General features: G+C 33.4%; 1 protein-coding gene across 1 annotated transcript; it reads left to right on the top strand.

Moving 5' to 3' along the window:
- The first annotated feature begins 220 nt into the window (after positions 1–220).
- Positions 221–5,795, top strand: LOC117934442 ((-)-kolavenyl diphosphate synthase TPS28, chloroplastic-like). Its single transcript, XM_034856125.1, has 14 exons — positions 221–338; positions 415–512; positions 624–927; positions 1,060–1,243; positions 1,365–1,579; positions 1,678–1,798; positions 1,892–2,004; positions 2,284–2,510; positions 2,701–2,816; positions 3,609–3,707; positions 3,787–4,041; positions 4,128–4,248; positions 4,915–5,109; positions 5,456–5,795. Exons 3-14 carry the CDS (start codon positions 672–674, stop codon positions 5,684–5,686), a joined length of 2,133 nt encoding a protein of 710 aa, XP_034712016.1. The 5' UTR covers positions 221–338; positions 415–512; positions 624–671; the 3' UTR covers positions 5,687–5,795.
- The last annotated feature ends 12,520 nt before the right edge of the window (positions 5,796–18,315 follow it).

An 18,315-nucleotide genomic window follows, 5' to 3' on the forward strand; every position in this document is an offset into this window, starting at 1 on the left:
AGTATGCATTCCTTTCATGTGTGTTTTTCTTTTTGTTTGTTTGTTTGTTTGTTTTCTTTTGTTTTTGTTGAGGGCGAAAGGTTAACGGCTAAATGGTGGTCATTTGAGGAAGAAGGGAAGAAAAATGCTAAAATATAAAAGAATATCAATATTTTTCTTTTCATTTCATCACCATCTTCCACCTGATAAAGTGCTCTAAAATGGCAAAGATGATAAGAAAAAAAAAAAAAATTTTCCTTATTTGTTTACAGGAGTTCCACCCTTCAAGGCCGAAGACAAATGGGTTAACGGTAATTTAAATCTCAAGTGCAAGGCTATATTGAAACCCCAGACTCAAGGTATGCTAGAAATTTATTCAAATTTTAGAAGCATTTATTCCTTTATATATCTATATAATCACTTGTATGCATGCAGAAATTAATGATCGAGTGGATGTGTTTCAAAATGGTGCTCCAGAGGTAAAAAAGTTGCATGAGATTGTGGAGGATGACATAGAGGAGTTACCTGTTAAGGTGATTTTAATACACTATATTTTACCTTTCTTTTTTCTTTTTTTTTTTTTTAAAGATTGGAGTACTGAAATTTATGGTTTTTGATGTGATTTTTGCCACTTCTATGGGAAGGGTTATGGGTCAATCGAGATTAAGAAACATGTCGATACTGTCAGATCGATGTTGAGTTCCATGGAGGATGGAGAGATAAGCATATCGGCTTATGACACTGCATGGGTGGCTCTTGTGAAGGATATTAATGGAACTGATACACCTCAGTTTCCATCTAGCCTTCTGTGGATTGCCAACAATCAGCTCGAGGATGGATCATGGGGCGATGTCCACTTCTTCTCCCCTTACGATAGAATACTGAACACGTTGGCATGTGTCATCGCATTGAAATCGTGGAATATTCATCCAGAAAAATTCGAAAAAGGTAGAGAAAAGAATGGAACTGGACATCCATTCACTTTCTGAATGGGTTTAGTATTCATAATCAACTACACATACATATGATATGATACCCCATTAACTTTGCTTTAACCCTTTCTTAATTATCTCGTGATAGGCATGTCATTCATCAGAGAGAACATATGCAAACTTGAAAAAGAGAAGGCTGAGCACATGCCCATTGGATTCGAAGTAGCTTTTCCTTCACTCCTTGAAATAGCTGAGGACATGGGCATTGAAGTTCCTGACGATTCACCTGTCTTGCAAGAGATCTATGCTCAGAGAGATCTAAAGCTCAAAAAGTTGGTTCAGAACTCTTACTTGGAGTCATCTAAGATTAAATTAATGAAACAAATTTAATTTTATCTTCATAGATATATAATTATTATATTTATGTGATAATTGTTCTGCTGTGTGGAATAGGATACCAAAGGACATCATGCATAGGGTGCCCACAACACTGCTCTTCAGCCTGGAAGGAATGCCAGGCCTGGACTGGGAAATGCTTCTAAACCTACAGTTCCAAGATGGGTCCTTTTTGTTTTCTCCATCTTCCACTGCCTATGCACTCATGCACACCAAAGATGAGAAATGTTTGACATATCTAAATAAGGTTGTTGAGAGATTCAATGGGGGAGGTAACTAAATTGCCCTTTATAATTCCACAATTAGAAGTTTTATTTTCACTTACAGATGTGCTTGGATTCTAATTTTGCTTTGTTTTTTGATTCTTTAGTCCCCAATGCTTACCCGGTCGATATGTACGAGCGCATGTGGGGTGTTGATCGGCTGCAGCGCCTTGGAATATCTCGATATTTTGAGCCAGAAATCAAAGTGTGTATGAACTATGTATACAGGTAGTACTTATGACACATTTCTTAAGCTAATTGAAAAAAGAAGGAAAGAACTGCAGACCAAAATTTATAAAGCTAAAACACTTCAAATTTCAGATATTGGAACAAAAATGGAATATGCTGGGCAAGAAATACTCGGGTTAGTGATGTTGATGACACATCAATGGGCTTTAGGCTTCTAAGATTACATGGCTACGATGTCTCTCCAGGTAAAGCATTCCCACAAGTCCTGACTTTGAATTCTATATGATATTAACGTTGAACTACAAATTTTCCTAAAAATTTAAGCTTACATGATTTAATATTAATACGCATGTCATGTTTTTTTGACACCCTTTCTTACATGCGGCCATGCATACACAAAACATACCATATTGTACTAATTTTTCTTAAACTTAAGCTTGTATAGAATTTGAGCTTAACATGCATATTATGCTCTTTAACAATTAAGGCATAACCGATTGTGTTGATTTTTTTCTTTCTTGCAGATGTGTTCAAGCAGTTTGAGAAGGGTGATGAGTTTGTCTGCTTCCCAGGGCAGTCATCCCAGGCCATTACCGGGTTGTTTAACCTCTTTCGTGCTTCCCAGTTTCTGCTCCCCGGAGAAAAGATTCTTGAGAAGGCCAGGAAGTTTTGTTCCAAGTTTCTCAGAGAAAAACAAACTTGTAATCAGCTCGAAGATAAATGGATAATAGCAAAGGATTTGGCTGGTGAGGTATGGTGCCCAGACCATTTTGTGGAGGAATTTACGGTCCGAAATGTGTCTTTTACTTAAGACAAAACCCCAGCTCTCATCACCTTCTATACCCTAAACTTGAAAGACTTTTCCATAGTTGTTTAAGACTTTAAGTTACCTATTCATTTATTGAGTTGAAACTAATAATATCAGTCGATTATAACGACAGGTTGGATATGCTCTGGACATTCCATGGTATGCCAGCTTGCCACGCGTGGAGACAAGATTTTACGTTGAACAGTATGGAGGTGGAGATGACATATGGATTGGCAAGACTTTCTACAGGTATTTATTATTTCTAATTCACTTACTACAATAATTAATTAGCTTATTAATTTCTAAAAAAATAATTAAGTTGCTTGTAGAATTTACAATAATTGAAGTAAAATTTTGTCCATGGGGTACAAAAAAAAAAAAGGAAAGAAAAGCACCCACAAGACCTTATATGTGGCCATGCAATCCATATTTGAAAAATAAGGGAGGTTTCTTAAAATTTAATATTTATTATTTAATAATTTAAATTAATTTTAAGTTAAATTATTAATTAAAGATTTATTATTTATTATTTATTTTTAAGTATTAAGATTATTTGATAAAATTAACTTAAAATTTATTTTAAGTTATTGAATTGACATATTTATCAATTTATTATAATTAATATTTATTTTTTATTAATCTTAAGTAATAAATTTGTTTACTATTGTAGATTTGTAAGATGACTTAATTAAAAATATTTACAAGAAAAAATAAGTCATGAATTATTAAATATATTCTTGTTAGACATGAACAAATAAGATAAAAAAAATTGGGATTAAGAATAAGTTAATTATTTTAATTTAATATATAAAGTCATTTTTAACTTTAAATTTTAATATTAAATTATTTTATCAAACATATGATGTATTTAATAACTTAATTTAAGTAATTAAATCTCTTTTAAATTAGGAGTTTGATTTACCAAATAGTCTCATAAGACTTTTGAGTGTGCCAGGGAAAACAACAAAAGTGAGGCATCTTGTTCTTAAAAATTCTAGGCAGCAAGGAAACTTATGTGTTGTTCATGTTGACCGATCTCAGGATGTACCTTGTTAACAATGATGTCTATTCTGAGCTTGCAAAGCTGGATTTCAACAACTGCCAAGAATTACATCAGCTTGAATGGGACAGGATTCAGGAGTAAGTACCCACCATATGCACATATATATATACACAATTAGAAAATTGCCATTATGCTAAACTCGTATATATGCTATAGGTGGTGGAGGCACAGCCATCTTCAAGAGTTCGGGCTCAGCAGAGAAACCCTCCTCCTGGCTTATTTTCTCGCAGCAGCCAGTATATTTGAACCAGAAAGGTCGGTAGAGAGGGTGGCGTGGGCTAAAGCTGCCGTCCTGGTAGAGGCAGTTGCATCTTATTTCAACAAGGAAACATGTATTAAGCAGAGGAGAGCCTTCCTTCTTAAATTCGGGTACAGTGCAAGTGGAGGACGCTACATGAAGATTAATGGAAGGTAAGATAGATAGATACTATGGAGTCTAGGCCATGAAAATTAATTCAAAATGATAATCCAACTGACATATATATGTTGGGCCGCAGTTCTAATCTGAGCAAGACTGGAGAGGAGCTCGCGGGGTTATTACTCACTACCTTAAACCAGCTCTCATTGGATGCACAGGAGCTGCATGGCTGCGACATACGTCAGCTTTTACATCATACTGTGAGTTAATATAATGATCACTATGTGTATTCTGGATCCTTCTCGTTTGGGTAAAGGAACGATAATACGTGAAAAATAAGAAGAAAACAGTACTGATAACCCTCTAAGTCAAATAAAGACAAATCCCCATCTAAAGGAGTTCTGGAAGGAAGAACCCCGAACCTAATTAGGGTTTTAGTTTTCAAAACTTTCTCTTTTTAATTTCAGATTTTCAAGTGTTAAAAAGATTGAAAATATTTTTTAAAATCATTATTAAATATATTTTTAAAATGATTATGAGAAGTATTTTTAATATTTTTAATATTTAAAAAATAAATATTTTCAAGATTAGAAATACTAAATACACTTCTATGATTATTATCAAAAACACCTTGAAGAAATCTATTTTTCTTTAAAAGCATTTTTTTAACAAATTACTTAACCGTTTTCAAAATATTAACGAAACACCTGAATTTTTTTTAAAGGTTTTTTTATATTAAAAGTACTTTCTAAAAGTAAAAGCACTACCACATGAATATTTAATTATTAATAAATAAATAAATATATATATATATATATATATATATATATATATTAGGTTATCATCTACTCAAGAGTCGAGACCTCTTCTGCCACTAAATATACAATTCCGAATAACTAAATTACTCTGTGTTTTTCTTTTCTCAGTGGGAAATGTGGTTGACAAAGAACTTGGCAGAAGAAGATGGATGCCAAGGAGAAGCGGAGGTCCTGGTGGATGTGATAAACCTTTGCTCTGGCCGTTCAATCACGGAAGAGCTGTTGAACCATCCTCTTTATAAGCATCTCTTACACCTCACCAATGGTGTCTGTCACCAACTTAGTCCATTTTACCAGCACAAGGTACAACAACTATAACCTCAAAGTCTAATTCTATTTTGTTTATACTATCTCTATAAGGCAAGTTAAAGTGGGCTTTAGCATAATAGGGTGAACACTAAATTTTAAAAAATATATTTGATGTATTTAATTAAATCTTATATATATATGATTCCATTTTTGGATGACATTTAAGATAATTTTCTATAGAATGAAAAACATTTACATTAAATTTATTTAATTAGACTATAATGGCCGAGAATCATCTTTTCGAATCAATTTTTTTTATTGAACAGTTAATTTTTCTAAAAGTTTTAAGTTTATAAGATTTAAGCTCAAAATGCATATCTTACTCTCGGACATTTTTCAGGCACATATTGGAAGCTATAATCCTGAAAAAGAAAGTGATGTTAGTTCTAAAGTAGAACCGGACATGCAAGAACTTGCACAGTTGGTGCTCCAAAACTCCAGTGAGGACATAGATCCCGTGATCAAGAGAACATTTCTAATGGTAGCCAAAAGTTTCTACTATGCTGCCTACTGTGATCCTGCAACTATTGACTCTCATATTGCTAAAGTACTTTTCGAGAGAGTAGTTTGATCTCTGCATGTAAAGATACACTGTAAAAGGCCATGACCAAGTGTGTGCTTTGATCAATACATTAAAGAAATAAAACTACTTGCACTTCAGTTGAGCGGTAGTTATGTGATATTCAGCTTACAATTTTAGATTACCATCAAGGGAATGCAAACAAAGAAACAGAAATAACTCAAATTCATGTGTTATTTGGAATCTCATTTATCAGAGAGAACATATGCAATCTTGAAAATGAGAGAGCTGGCTACATGCCTGTTGCGGACGAAAGATGAGAATTGCTTGAGATAACTAAGTGAAGTAGTATAGAGATTTAATATTGTATAAACTGTGCATTTTAGCCCACACCATTTACCCACTAGACTTGTTTGAGCACATTTGGGCCGTGGATCGGTTGCAGCGCCTTGGAATATCGCGATATTTTGAGCCAGAAATCAAGGGATGTATAAACTATGCATACAGTTATTGAAGAGAATTTTAAACAGCATAGGATCACATGTAAATATTTAAGCATGTATTGAACGACAAATATGAACCGGTTACCTTGGTTTATGCCATGGAAAGCCATTTCTTCCTCTACTGGTATCCAAGAAGCTGCTCTAGGTCTGTGATGGTACGAGAATTAGGGTTCAATGAGCTCTTCCCTTTCCTCCCCAAAAATTCAGTCCAAGTGTGTGTGTGCGTGCAGTGCGTGCTCCAAGAAGAAGAAAGGAGACACCTTCCAAATGCACATATCTCTCTCTTTTTATATATATATATATATATATATATATATATATATATATATATTACACATTACACTCATTATTTGGACCACTTGACTTAATGGGTCAGTCAAGTGAATTAGGGCGAACCCATAAAAATCAAGCAATAATGTGTTCAGTCCTATTATGGATCACAATGCAAAAATTAAATTAACACTAACTTATGACATTATCAAATTGATTATGTAAGTTCACACATAAAAATTCCAACAATTCTCCCACTTAGACTACATAATCAAACATCGCAACATATACGTAATCATAAATCAATGTCTCATAGAATCTCATCAAAACAAATAATCAAAAGCAATCATATATGCTTCATTGCTTGATTCAAAGGGAAATATACAATAATAGCAATCCTTCCAACAATAGCATAATATTACAATACCAAAAGTGGCTCCCACTAACTTAATACCACTTAAGTTTCCAACAATCCCATTTGAGATACATGTTCCTGAAACACAATTATGGATAAGCCTTTTGTTAATGGATCAGTCAACATACTTTTTGTGGACTTGTGTTCAATATTAATAAGAGACTCTGCCACTTTCTCCTTAACAAAATAGAACTTTACATCAATGTGTTTGGAGCGAGAAATACTCTTAATGTTCTTAAAGAAAGCAACAGTTGTGGAATTATCACAAAATACTCTGATTAGCGACATTGATGACACATGCATGGGCTTTAGGCTTCTAAGATTACATGGACATTATATGGATTGGATTAAAGGGTCAGTCATCCTAAAATTAGTATTCATTTCTTGTTGCAAATATTCACTCTAGCATACCAGATCTTATGGATTGGCGCGTCTCTGTAGAAGTTCTCTGATGGGTTTGGTTTCGGGATCAAGCTCTAATAATCCCTGGGAGGCTCTGGACCACAAGGTCTCGCATGGACACGGCCAAGCCATTGCAGCAATGGATGGCTCGGGCTGGCTCGCCCTTCTAAATTCCTTCTAGAGAAATGATCTCAGACCATCCTAACAATCAATACTGGTGCTGATATGTTCTTCTTTTGATGTCCCCAGCAGGAGAATGAAGATGAGAGATATAAAAGGGAAGCAATGGAACCACACTTCTGGTGAACTGATATTCCTTCTTAAGAATTCCTCTACCCACTCAAGAAGAGGCTGGTTAATATTTTCTGTTCCTATTTTAAAAATAAATTGAGGTATCAAAGAATTGTTACTAATTCAAATTTAAAATTTTCAAAAATGATTTTTAAAGAGATATAAAAATCTATATTTTTAATGTCAAGAGGTTATATTTTTATATTTTTGTATGTATCTAAAAGGTTGTACTTTATATAAGAATGAGAGAGAAAATTCTTTAACGATTTTTTTCCCTCTTTCCCTTGTTAACCTTTTTTCTGTACCTTTCCTTAGCATTTTCCAAGAGCCAGGACTAAACAATTGTGATGTATTGTCATATTGACACCAGCCCAATGAAAAGGCAACATAGTGTGGGTATCTAGATGAGACGGAGCAGCCATTGTGTTACATCCCTCAAATCTTAAATACTCCCAGAGGATAAGATAACGATATTCCATAGGTACCTACTTTAGCAATTTGCCAATTTGAGGTCAATATCACAGCGATATGGCTTAGTGGCTTACTCTTACTACTCATAAGAGAGATGCTATCATTCTTTAACTTATTCAATGTCCTTTTTATTTGTTGGGTATAATGCCCTCAACCTCTTTCGCCTAAATCCATCTCAACACGATGCTTTTAAGTTAAATTATCCTTTTTTAAACTTGTGTTGAAATCGAGATTAGTAAATATATGTTCAAGTTGATAGGGTTGAGCAAGTTGCGGTAATTATAAATGGGATTGAGTTGGGTTGAGTCGAGATAGAAAAAAGTAACAAAATTTTATAAGTAAAAGGTTTTATTTTTTATATAAAAGTTATTGTTATCATATTCAAATGGAAGTATCGATTCAATTCATAAAAATTATGTTTCATAATTTTATATAAATCATGAGAATGTGTATTTTTCCTTGAATCCATCATTAGGAGGTAAATAATTAAATCATTTTAAGATAAGAAATAAATTTTTTGTTTGAATTTGAACTGCGAAAAAACCCTTAACCATTAGGGGGACTAATAGAACAAATCATACTTTTCCTATTGAACTAAACTAGCTACAAAGTGATTGTAGAAAAATTGCTGTTATTATAAATGTATTTAATAAAAAACAAAGATAGAAAATGCATCCAAATGGTACTTTAGTAATTAATTTTTTATTTTAAAAAAAAGTAAGTTGGTCAAAGGTAGTACTTGAATGGTCAAATGTAATATTTTTGATAAAAAAATATATGAAATGTTAATTAATTTTAGATAGTTACTTGAAATTTGTATTTTATAAATTTGGATTCTTATTTTATGATATATATATAGAGAGAGAGAGATAGTTACTTGAAATTTGTATTTTATAAATTTGGATTCTTATTTTATGATATATATATATATATATATATATATATATATATATATATATATATATATATATATAGAGAGAGAGAGAGAGAGAGAGAGAGAGAGAGTGTTAGTGGATGGGCTTAGTATCAGCCCCTTGGCTTTGAATTAAATTTCAACCCCAGTCCGAGCCCGGATCACAACCTGCCTGGGCCTACCTAAGCCCATTTCTCGGGTACCCACAATTAATGTTAATGGGCCACAACAAGACAAATACAAGGTTATAGAATTCTGCCTTTTGTAGGCCCACTATAAGGCCCAAATTAAATAGGCCAGTGATATTGTTTGGGCTTTTAAAAGTCCACCATCTGAAACATAAATCCTGCATAAAAGCTTGGCACATGTCAGTACATTTTGAAAGAACTATAGTCATATTTGGGAAAAACATCATTTGAAGATTAAGGATGACTTTTTTAGAAGTATTTTGCTGGGACTCTCAATCATAGTACACATTTTTCTATATGAAGTTGTGCTAGCGGAAGCTTTAATTTTTGAAAATGTTTGGACAAAATTTTTTACCATTTGTTTGATACTTTATACCATAATTTATTTATATTTTGAACATTTACATTTTTCCTTAAATGTGTTACAAGAAGTAGATCTTGTACGATACATACACAACTTATATAGAATTTAAAGTCATATTCATTTATTGTCTATACCAATAGGAGATATGGTTTTTGAAAGAGTGACTATCCAAGACGATTATTCCTTCAAGTTGACATGGACCAATCTTACATGTGGTGCCTAATAATGAGGATCAGAGCCCACTAAGATTTATGATTGGCTTGCTTAAGATCTACTAGCACCCTTTTCGTTCTTACTAGTTTGATCTACGAGTAATGTCACCTTCCTCATAAAGAAGTAGTTGGAGCACCTATCAAAGTTTTATTTTATTTCATGTTTCTAAGAGCGGTCTGATCAAATATGGATCAGACCATTGCTCCCGATATTCAAACTAGTCATGTTTATCTAATTAAAATTTTGAAAATATAAAATTCAATTTACCTGATTCCTCTCATTAGTGTGACATGAGCTCTCATTCCATTGGTAGGCCTCTTCCACCCTTATTTTCCACCAAAAATCAACATGCACCTAAAACTCTAAAGTTTTATCATCATTTTGGGGTCTTATTTTAATGATTAACAAAAATGACGGGTGATAATAATATTACATTTTTCTCATACCAAGTTGTTTAGAGTTGAAAATATGAGCCGTCCATTTGCACTTCTTCTTCGACGTAACACCTAAAAATGATATATTATATAGTATGAATCATATTCTAGATGAAATATTTTTAGCATATATCATCATATACATGCTAACCCATTTTAATGAATTGTTAGTTTATTTAATTTGTTTAAAACCTCTCCTAAATTTTCTTAAGAATTATTAGGCTATATTTGGCTTCCCAAAAATATTAGGGAAAGAAAAGAAAAGTTAAGGAAAATGATTTTTTCATATTTAATTTCATTGTAAAAAATATAAAAGAAAATAAAATGTAATTATAATTAATTTAAAATTTATATATTTTTAAATTATTTAATCTTGTTATAATAAAGAGAAATAAGTAAAATGATTTTGAAGAAACCTATAAAAATAATTTATTAAATTTAAACTTATTTTTTATTTTTTCTTTTATTTTACTTTTCATTTCTATTTTCTTTGTTTAACATTTTTCCTCAAATTTTTCAGAAATCAAATATAACCTTAGGGTTTTTAAAGATTTCAAATTGTTCATCTATAACTTTTTTTTTTTTTAATTTATTTTCTTTAAGTTTAATTTTAATAGAATTGGAAATAATTTTTAAGGAATAAAAAAGCTTAGGTGTCTTATGAAATTTTAAAAACTAATTTGTAAAAGTTACTTAACAAATCATTATTTTAAAAATTATTATTTTTTATTTTTTTTGTTACATCACATCTTACCAAAAAATTACTTTTTAAACTTGACATGTATCTAACAATAACTCATTTATATTATTAAAGGAAGTTCAAAACATTTTCTACCAAATTTTGTAGTTATCCAAGAGCAAAAAAAATCATAAAATAGCGACGAAATTTCAGACAAATGGTGTGGAAATGTCAACATCTCAATTTTAAACGGTCAAAATTTGCTTGACTTGCAATTGAGAGATTCCAACCCCAAACAAAAATTTTAAAATTTCAAATAATATAAAAAACAAATAAACTTGAAAAAGCATGGAGGAAAATTTTATTAAATTTGAACTTACATTCAATTTTTCTTTCTTTATGCCTCTTCTCAAGTGTTTTTCGTCATTCCTTGTCGCATCATAAGGAGTGTGACATTAAAAAACAATTAATTGATTTGGTTGAACTCACACGTACTCGTAAACCTTAAAACCTACAATAATTAAACCTTTCTTTCACCTTAAAATATGATATTATTGTTAATTAAATTGGTCACATTTTGAGTGGGACTTTACTTCCTCAAAGAACAATATTTTAACATCACAAACACGTAAGGTGGCAATGGTACGTGCATGCATGCATACTTGCACTTGAGAAATAAAAATAAAAATGATGCAAGAGTAAGTATTACTAACCTTCCAAAAATATATATGAAGTATTTTTCACTGCTACAAATAAAGATTTTTTAAATCTAAAAAGTTGAGTATATATATATTCCCTATTTAAAGTTCCCTTTCCATATTTTGAAGCCAACTATCCTCTTTAATTTGGTCCAACACTTGGAAATTGAAAATCTTAGATATTTTTGGCTACATACTCTGAACAAACACTTCCCCATTTTGACGGCTACCAAATTTCCACACTTGGGGTTTTATTTTAGAAAAATTATGTTGTTCAGAAAGTGAGGCCTAAATAAAGTTTCAAAAGTTGGTAGATAATGAAAAGTCTAATCTCCTTTGTTAAGACAAACACGCCCTTTCAATTTGTATATTCAATGTACCTATTAAATTTAGAAGGTTTAATGTACAAATTAAATAAAGTATTTGGGTATATATATATATTTAGTACCTGTTCAAATGTTCTTGACAATAATTTTATAAGGTGACACATGAATTCTTAAAAAGGATTTTCTCTTTATTTTCCTGTTTATTCTCTTATTTGAAAAAGGTTATTTTTAGATCCTGTTTAATAATTTTTTTTTAAATATTTTTTTTTGTTATTTAGAATAAAAGATTAGAAAACAGGTTTGATAATAAAAAAAAGTTGTTTTTAATTATTTTTTTAAAAGTTGTTTTAAAAAATAGTTATATGAAAATAAAAAATATATAAAAATGAAACAGAACATATGAAAATTACTTTTAAAAAAATAGAAAACATACTAATGATATTTTAGATTCCCCCAACAAATTTTTGTTTTATAAAATATCATAAAATAATTTTAACAAACAATTTTTTAAAACATTTTTCAAGTCTTGAAATTTGCTTAATAGTAAATTTAGAAAGTATTTATAATGTTTTTAATATTTAAAATTTTTTTATCAAAAAAGTTATTTTTAAATATTAGAAAAACAAACAACATACCCATTTTGGACTGTTATTGTTTCCAATTTTTTTTTTTGGTTGTCAGAGTTTGTTTTTTGAACAGCAAGTGCCAGGCTGTTAAAGGAAGTGGCGGCTCATCTATTAATGGTGGTGGTTTTTTGAATAGTGAACTAATGGACGACATGGGAAGGGATATTCTCTGCAATGGTGAAGCAGTGAGGCTGGAGGCGGCTTTTTGGTTTGTTTTAGAGAGAGGAGGAAGGCTGCAGGGAAAAGGAAGAGAAGAGGGAGCTGAGGGATTGAAGCGAGGTTTCAAAGGAGGAAAAACAGAGGGGAGGAGTCTTAAAAGGGAATAACACAGGTATGATTTCTATAAGCCGCCTCTTCTTTTGTTTCCATACAGTTCCATTCTGTTTCCTGTGTAATGCGAGCGTTAGAAACTTTTGCATATTCTTATAGAATCTGGGTTTGTTTGTATGCATTTTATGCTTGATTTCTAGCCTGTTTCCTTGGCTCTGTTTTGAGATTCCATATGAGATGCTTGCAATCATGTCTTGATTTCCATTTGGTATCCATTTTGGCTCACTCCCCTACATCTAAGCCCGTTGACTGAAACATGAAACGTGTCTTTTACTGGTTCATTTTGTTCCCATAATTTGTGCTCTGTCTTGATATCTTCCTCTGTTTCTGGTACGCGTCCGCCGCATCTGGTTTCACATCTCTACCTGAGGGAGTAGGAACTGCGGAGACAATATTTTCAGTCTGTGGGTGTGAAAGGTTACAACATGCTCGTCAAGTTGTGAGAATACTCAAAATGGGTCATGGATATGGCTAGAAGTGGATCTCGGCTCATGGATGTTGAGGGCAATTGAGGTTCATTTGGGTGGTAAGGCTTGAGAAGCTAAAAAGAGGGCGAAGATATTAATGGAAGAGGAGGTGAAAGAATGTCACTGGATTATTATTATAGTATATTGAGAAGGCTATGAGAGCATTTGGCAGATATCTGGATGTGAGGGTGATAATGCTTGTCATGGTTATTTTAAGTATGTAGCTGCTGGGCGTGTGGATAAGGAAATCCGAATTGGGGTAGCCTTTCCGCAGACTATATGAGAACTTTCAGTGGACATTCCGAGTTCATTCAACCTCTGGGTGTATCTACTGATAAGAACTCCTAGTTTCTGGTTCTCTTAATGGCATCTGAATAATCAGCAGGATTGATGGGGTTCTTTTGGAGTAGAGTTGAAGTTTGAAAGTGGGGAAGAGAAGCTTCGTGAGGGAGATGGCATGCAATTAGAGGAAATTGAAACGTTTCTGGGCCCCTCTCCTTACCTTCCCCTTTCCATCTCCAGATTTGGTAGAAATTGTTTCCAAGATGAACGAGGAGATTGGTAAGAAAATTGAAACGGCCATAAATATAACTGGTCTTAATGGGAAAATTGAAGAGTTAAAAGCAGAGGAATCAAGAGCAGCTCAATAATCGCTTGCTTTATGAATATTTCATGAGTAATGCTGCAAAGAGGAGATCATTCTGTAAGGAAATTGGAGACAGCTTGTATTAGAAAAACGAATTTCAAGGTCTGGGCAGTAGACCTCTTGAAGATATGATCTCTCTTAGATATGATCCTTTTACTCTGAAGCACTGTTCCTCAGAAGCCATACTTGCATGAGTCCCGACGTTTGCGTGCATTGAGAACGGCTAAAAGATGTAGGGTCCTGAATTCAGAGAAAAATGAAAACCAACAAAATGAAGTAGCATCAGCAGAAAGTTGTTCCATCAACAGCAGTCCAAGTGGAAGTGCTAGAGGTCTGCCCCATGCTCCATGATTGATTGGTCAAGAGCTGTGTTCACTCAGCACAATAATGTGATTGGAAGGCTCAATCCAATCACAAAATCCCCCCTCTGTCAATTCCATATCCTAAGCCAAATAATTTAATGTCTAAAACCTTAGGACCAGCTCACCACCTCGTTTTTTCTTCATACTCATCACCTTCAGCTTCCCTCATCACCAAACCCGCTTCTCTCACTTCCTCCACCACTCATTCCACCACTCATTTCCCACCATCTCCTTTCCATTCTTTCCCCTGTGCATGCAATTCGCATGCATGTCCACCTCGGTATACATATGGCCTGTTTTTGCTTGTTCCCAGCCTTATGCTTTCAATACCTAGCAGTCTCCACACAATTCATACAAAATTCCCCCATTATCAAGTTGGAACCCCAAGCCAAACAACTCCGTGTCTAAGGCCTCATGACCAGCTCAGCATTCTCCCAACCTTCATGCCCACCAAACACCTCTTGTGCTTACACGACATCGACTACATTCAGAGATGGGAATCTCTCACTGGAAAATCCAAATGCTTGGCTAATGTGGGGAACTCATTTTGAAGACTTTGCTGATAGGCCCACCTCCTAGTTGTTCCACCACTCACCCCCCGCGATCATGAAAATCTGACATGCATGGCCACTTTAGTGTACGTGGCCCATTCCTTTCCAGTCTTCCAGTTCGCTGCCAAGTCTTCATGACATTCAAGTCACCACCTAACCTTCAAGATTTGGGAATTACAACTGTAGCCGCAACATGATGCTACAAGACACAAGAACGTGAACTTAAGGAGTCATAGAAAGCCTCTCCCAGGCTGACAGCATCACCGAGCACGGGTTCTGGGAATCTTGTAGACTGGAAACCCAGTTGTTCTTCAACACAAAGGGAGGACAAGTCTTTGGCTAGATGCTATTCGCTCTTGCAGATCTGTACCAGAGGAAGCTTGGCATCAGCTTACCCTCAAGCTTGAACAGGTCATCGCCTTGGGAGTCTTTCAGTTTCTCGGCATGATACAGAGAAAGGAATTGCAGACAAGAACGCTCAAACAAAATCTGAAACTCAACTGTGCAACTTCGTTGTGGAGGATAAAAATTCAAAACCCATGAGAGTAACCAGTGGCTACCTTCACTCATTTGAAGAATTCCCGGGATTTCCACGTAAGGCGAAACAAAACAGCATCCTTGATCCAAGAATACAGCAAGAAGGAATCGGTTCTTGATCAACTATACTCTCTTGTAGACCACGAAGATTTTCTTCCCATGGTCAGTTTTATGTTTCAGATTGCAAGAACAGCTGCCAACTTAGGGTTTATGATGAAGTGAATGATTTCCAAAGCAAACATATTGACAATAAGATGCACTGGAGGAATTTCCGAGCTTTGGAAGCAGCTGTGCTGGTTCCGTTTAACAGAAAACTGTGCATCGTCAAGAATAAAATGGGTATTTCTTTGGCTTATGTTTCTAAAATCTGAAGATGTGAATGGATCTACTGCTCCCGGAGTTCAAGTTGCCGTGATGCCTTGGGATTCGTTGGTGTCAGAATTCTCAAAAGCAACCAGCAGGCCAATGGCAGTGTGCGATTCGTCGGGGTCTCAATGAAAATGAAGGTGAATGCTTAACTACGAGCAAGGAAGAGCTCCTTTAACTATCTAGTATTGTCGTCCCCTATGGTTGGTTATGTTCAAACTGGAAACCAAGAGAAAGATCCTTCAGCTGCCCATTATTACTTCCTTGGATAATTTTGTCGATAAAAGGCTCTATGCATTACGTGTGGGGGTTTAAAAAGAGGGTCAAAGAAGCCTTTGGAATGGAAACATTGTAGCCGCGGAGATGACCAAGAGAGTGGGCAGATTTTAATATCTTCCCCTACTTTGCATTTTGTGACATGTCATGGTGGTGAGCGGAATAATCGGTGATTCAGAGTCAATGTCCCAAAGTACTTAAGCCATGTCTTGAGTACATTGATCACGCGCCTTATTGGGGTCCACGTGGAAGAACTGGAAGTGATCATTACAGTGCTAGCCAGGAACAACCATCCTCAGTGCATGACCCTAGACTGTGCATTTCCTACTTCCTGCATGTATTTTGCATGGCCATCTTCATGCCTTCCTTTCGCAAAGCCCATGTGTCTCATCCTCTCCTCAGGCGTGATGTCAAAATTTGATTATCAAAACTCTAATTTTTAAATAATTTTAATTCCACAACTTTTCATCATTTCTTAAGGTTTTAGGTCACTAAAAAAATCCCCATTTTAATAAAATTGCTGTAATTTTCTTTTTGGCAAACTCATTTCACAATTTTTCTTTGATTTTCAACTTTTTTTCTTTTTGATTTTTCACATTTTTAATAAACATGAATATGAAATTTATAAGATTAATTTATATAAAATCAATTGGGTTTTGGTGGAGACTCAACACATGAGATTTTTTGGTTTGTTGATTGATTTTTATGCTTGATTGATTTATTCCGTGCTCTATAACATGCATGTAATTATTTTATACTTGAGTTAACCTTATTTCATGATAATGCATTATTAATTTGCTGCTTAAATACGCATCCTCCCTTCCCTCATTTGTCTTCTATTGTATATTTTAGTCGTAGTACACCTTGATTACTATTTGACATCCATTGAGTTCTTTATCAGTTGTTACACTTCTTTTACCTTATTTAGTAAAAACCTATTTTTAGGGACTTAGAAGGGTATTATGGTTTTTCTTTGTACCTTTCCAATTACTAACTTAACTTTCAGACCCGACTTTGGCTTTTCACAGATTGTCTTTTTCAAATAAGAAGTCATACTTAAGATTTTATTTATTATTTTGTTTTTCCTTTAAAAATATAAGCAAAAATAAGTAGCGATTCCAAATTTTTTCTAAAAATAAATTTTTTACAAATAAAAAACAAGTCGCGCCATTGAGTAAGAGTTCATCGTGCAAAAATGATGAGGTCCACAACTTTCTAAAATTGTAACCAAACAAACTCTTATTCTCGGTGGAATTCTTCACACTTATTTCCCTACTTTTCAAATTCAAATTTAAACATTTTTTTTCAATGTGACAATCTTTTTTCATGATTCCACTTGGTCAATAATATCAACATTACCACCATCTGAAAAATATATATTTATTTTTTTATCATGTGATGGAATATACAAAATTAATTATTTTGGTCAAAAAAATAAAATTGAAAGTTACGTTGCCTCCAATTTTATATTTCATTGGTCTATCATTATGGTCGATCTCTTTAAACGGCTTTCAGCTCCTTAGCTCTATCCTTATATGAGAAATAAAAAATAAAATAAAAATTGAATATGGCTTCAGCTTAAATGTAAATGGTAGGAATATTATTTAATTAATATTTAAAATATTTTATCAAATATATTTAACATATTTAATAGTTTAAAATAATTAATTAAATTATGTAAATTATTAAATTGATTTAGAAAATGTATGATATTCAAAGTGTATTAATTGGTTACCCATTTGCCAGGAGCTAATTGGATTCCATAATAGAAGAATTCTTTGCGTTAGGTGAAGACTTTGAAGAACATTCATATTTTTCTTCTCCAAAAAGTTGGATTCAATAATAAAAAATCCCATCTTTTCCTTTTCTGGTCAGCTGTCACTATCTAAATGTAATATTTTTCTTTCCAATTTCAAACATTACCCCAAATATTCATATGTCACTATCTTCTCCTCAATCCACCTTTTCTCTATTTTTTTTTCTTTCTTTTGGATATTCTAATTCTTCACATGAGTTTTTTACTTTTTTTTTTTTTTTTTCCCATTCCAACACTCTTGGCTTATCTTCTCATTGTTGTGCAGTTAGACCAATTTTCTTTTAGATCTAACTTCTTGTCCTCTTATGGGACTTGGTTAACCCAATGGTGCAATTATAGAGAGGAAAGGGAGAGGAATGGGTAGAGAAAATGGAACCTCCTGGAAGTAGTAATTGGTTGGTGGAGCTTAAGGTTTCATGAAAAATTTTCTCCTTTTCTGTGTGTTATGAAATAGTGTTGAGAAATCACCTCTTGTTTGCCCTCGTGAGTCATGAATCATGATACGTTCGCACGCCACGAAAAAGGAAGCTAAAATT

This window comes from Vitis riparia, chromosome 17, assembly GCF_004353265.1.
Source record: "Vitis riparia cultivar Riparia Gloire de Montpellier isolate 1030 chromosome 17, EGFV_Vit.rip_1.0, whole genome shotgun sequence".
NCBI classification, from domain to species: domain Eukaryota; kingdom Viridiplantae; phylum Streptophyta; class Magnoliopsida; order Vitales; family Vitaceae; genus Vitis; species Vitis riparia.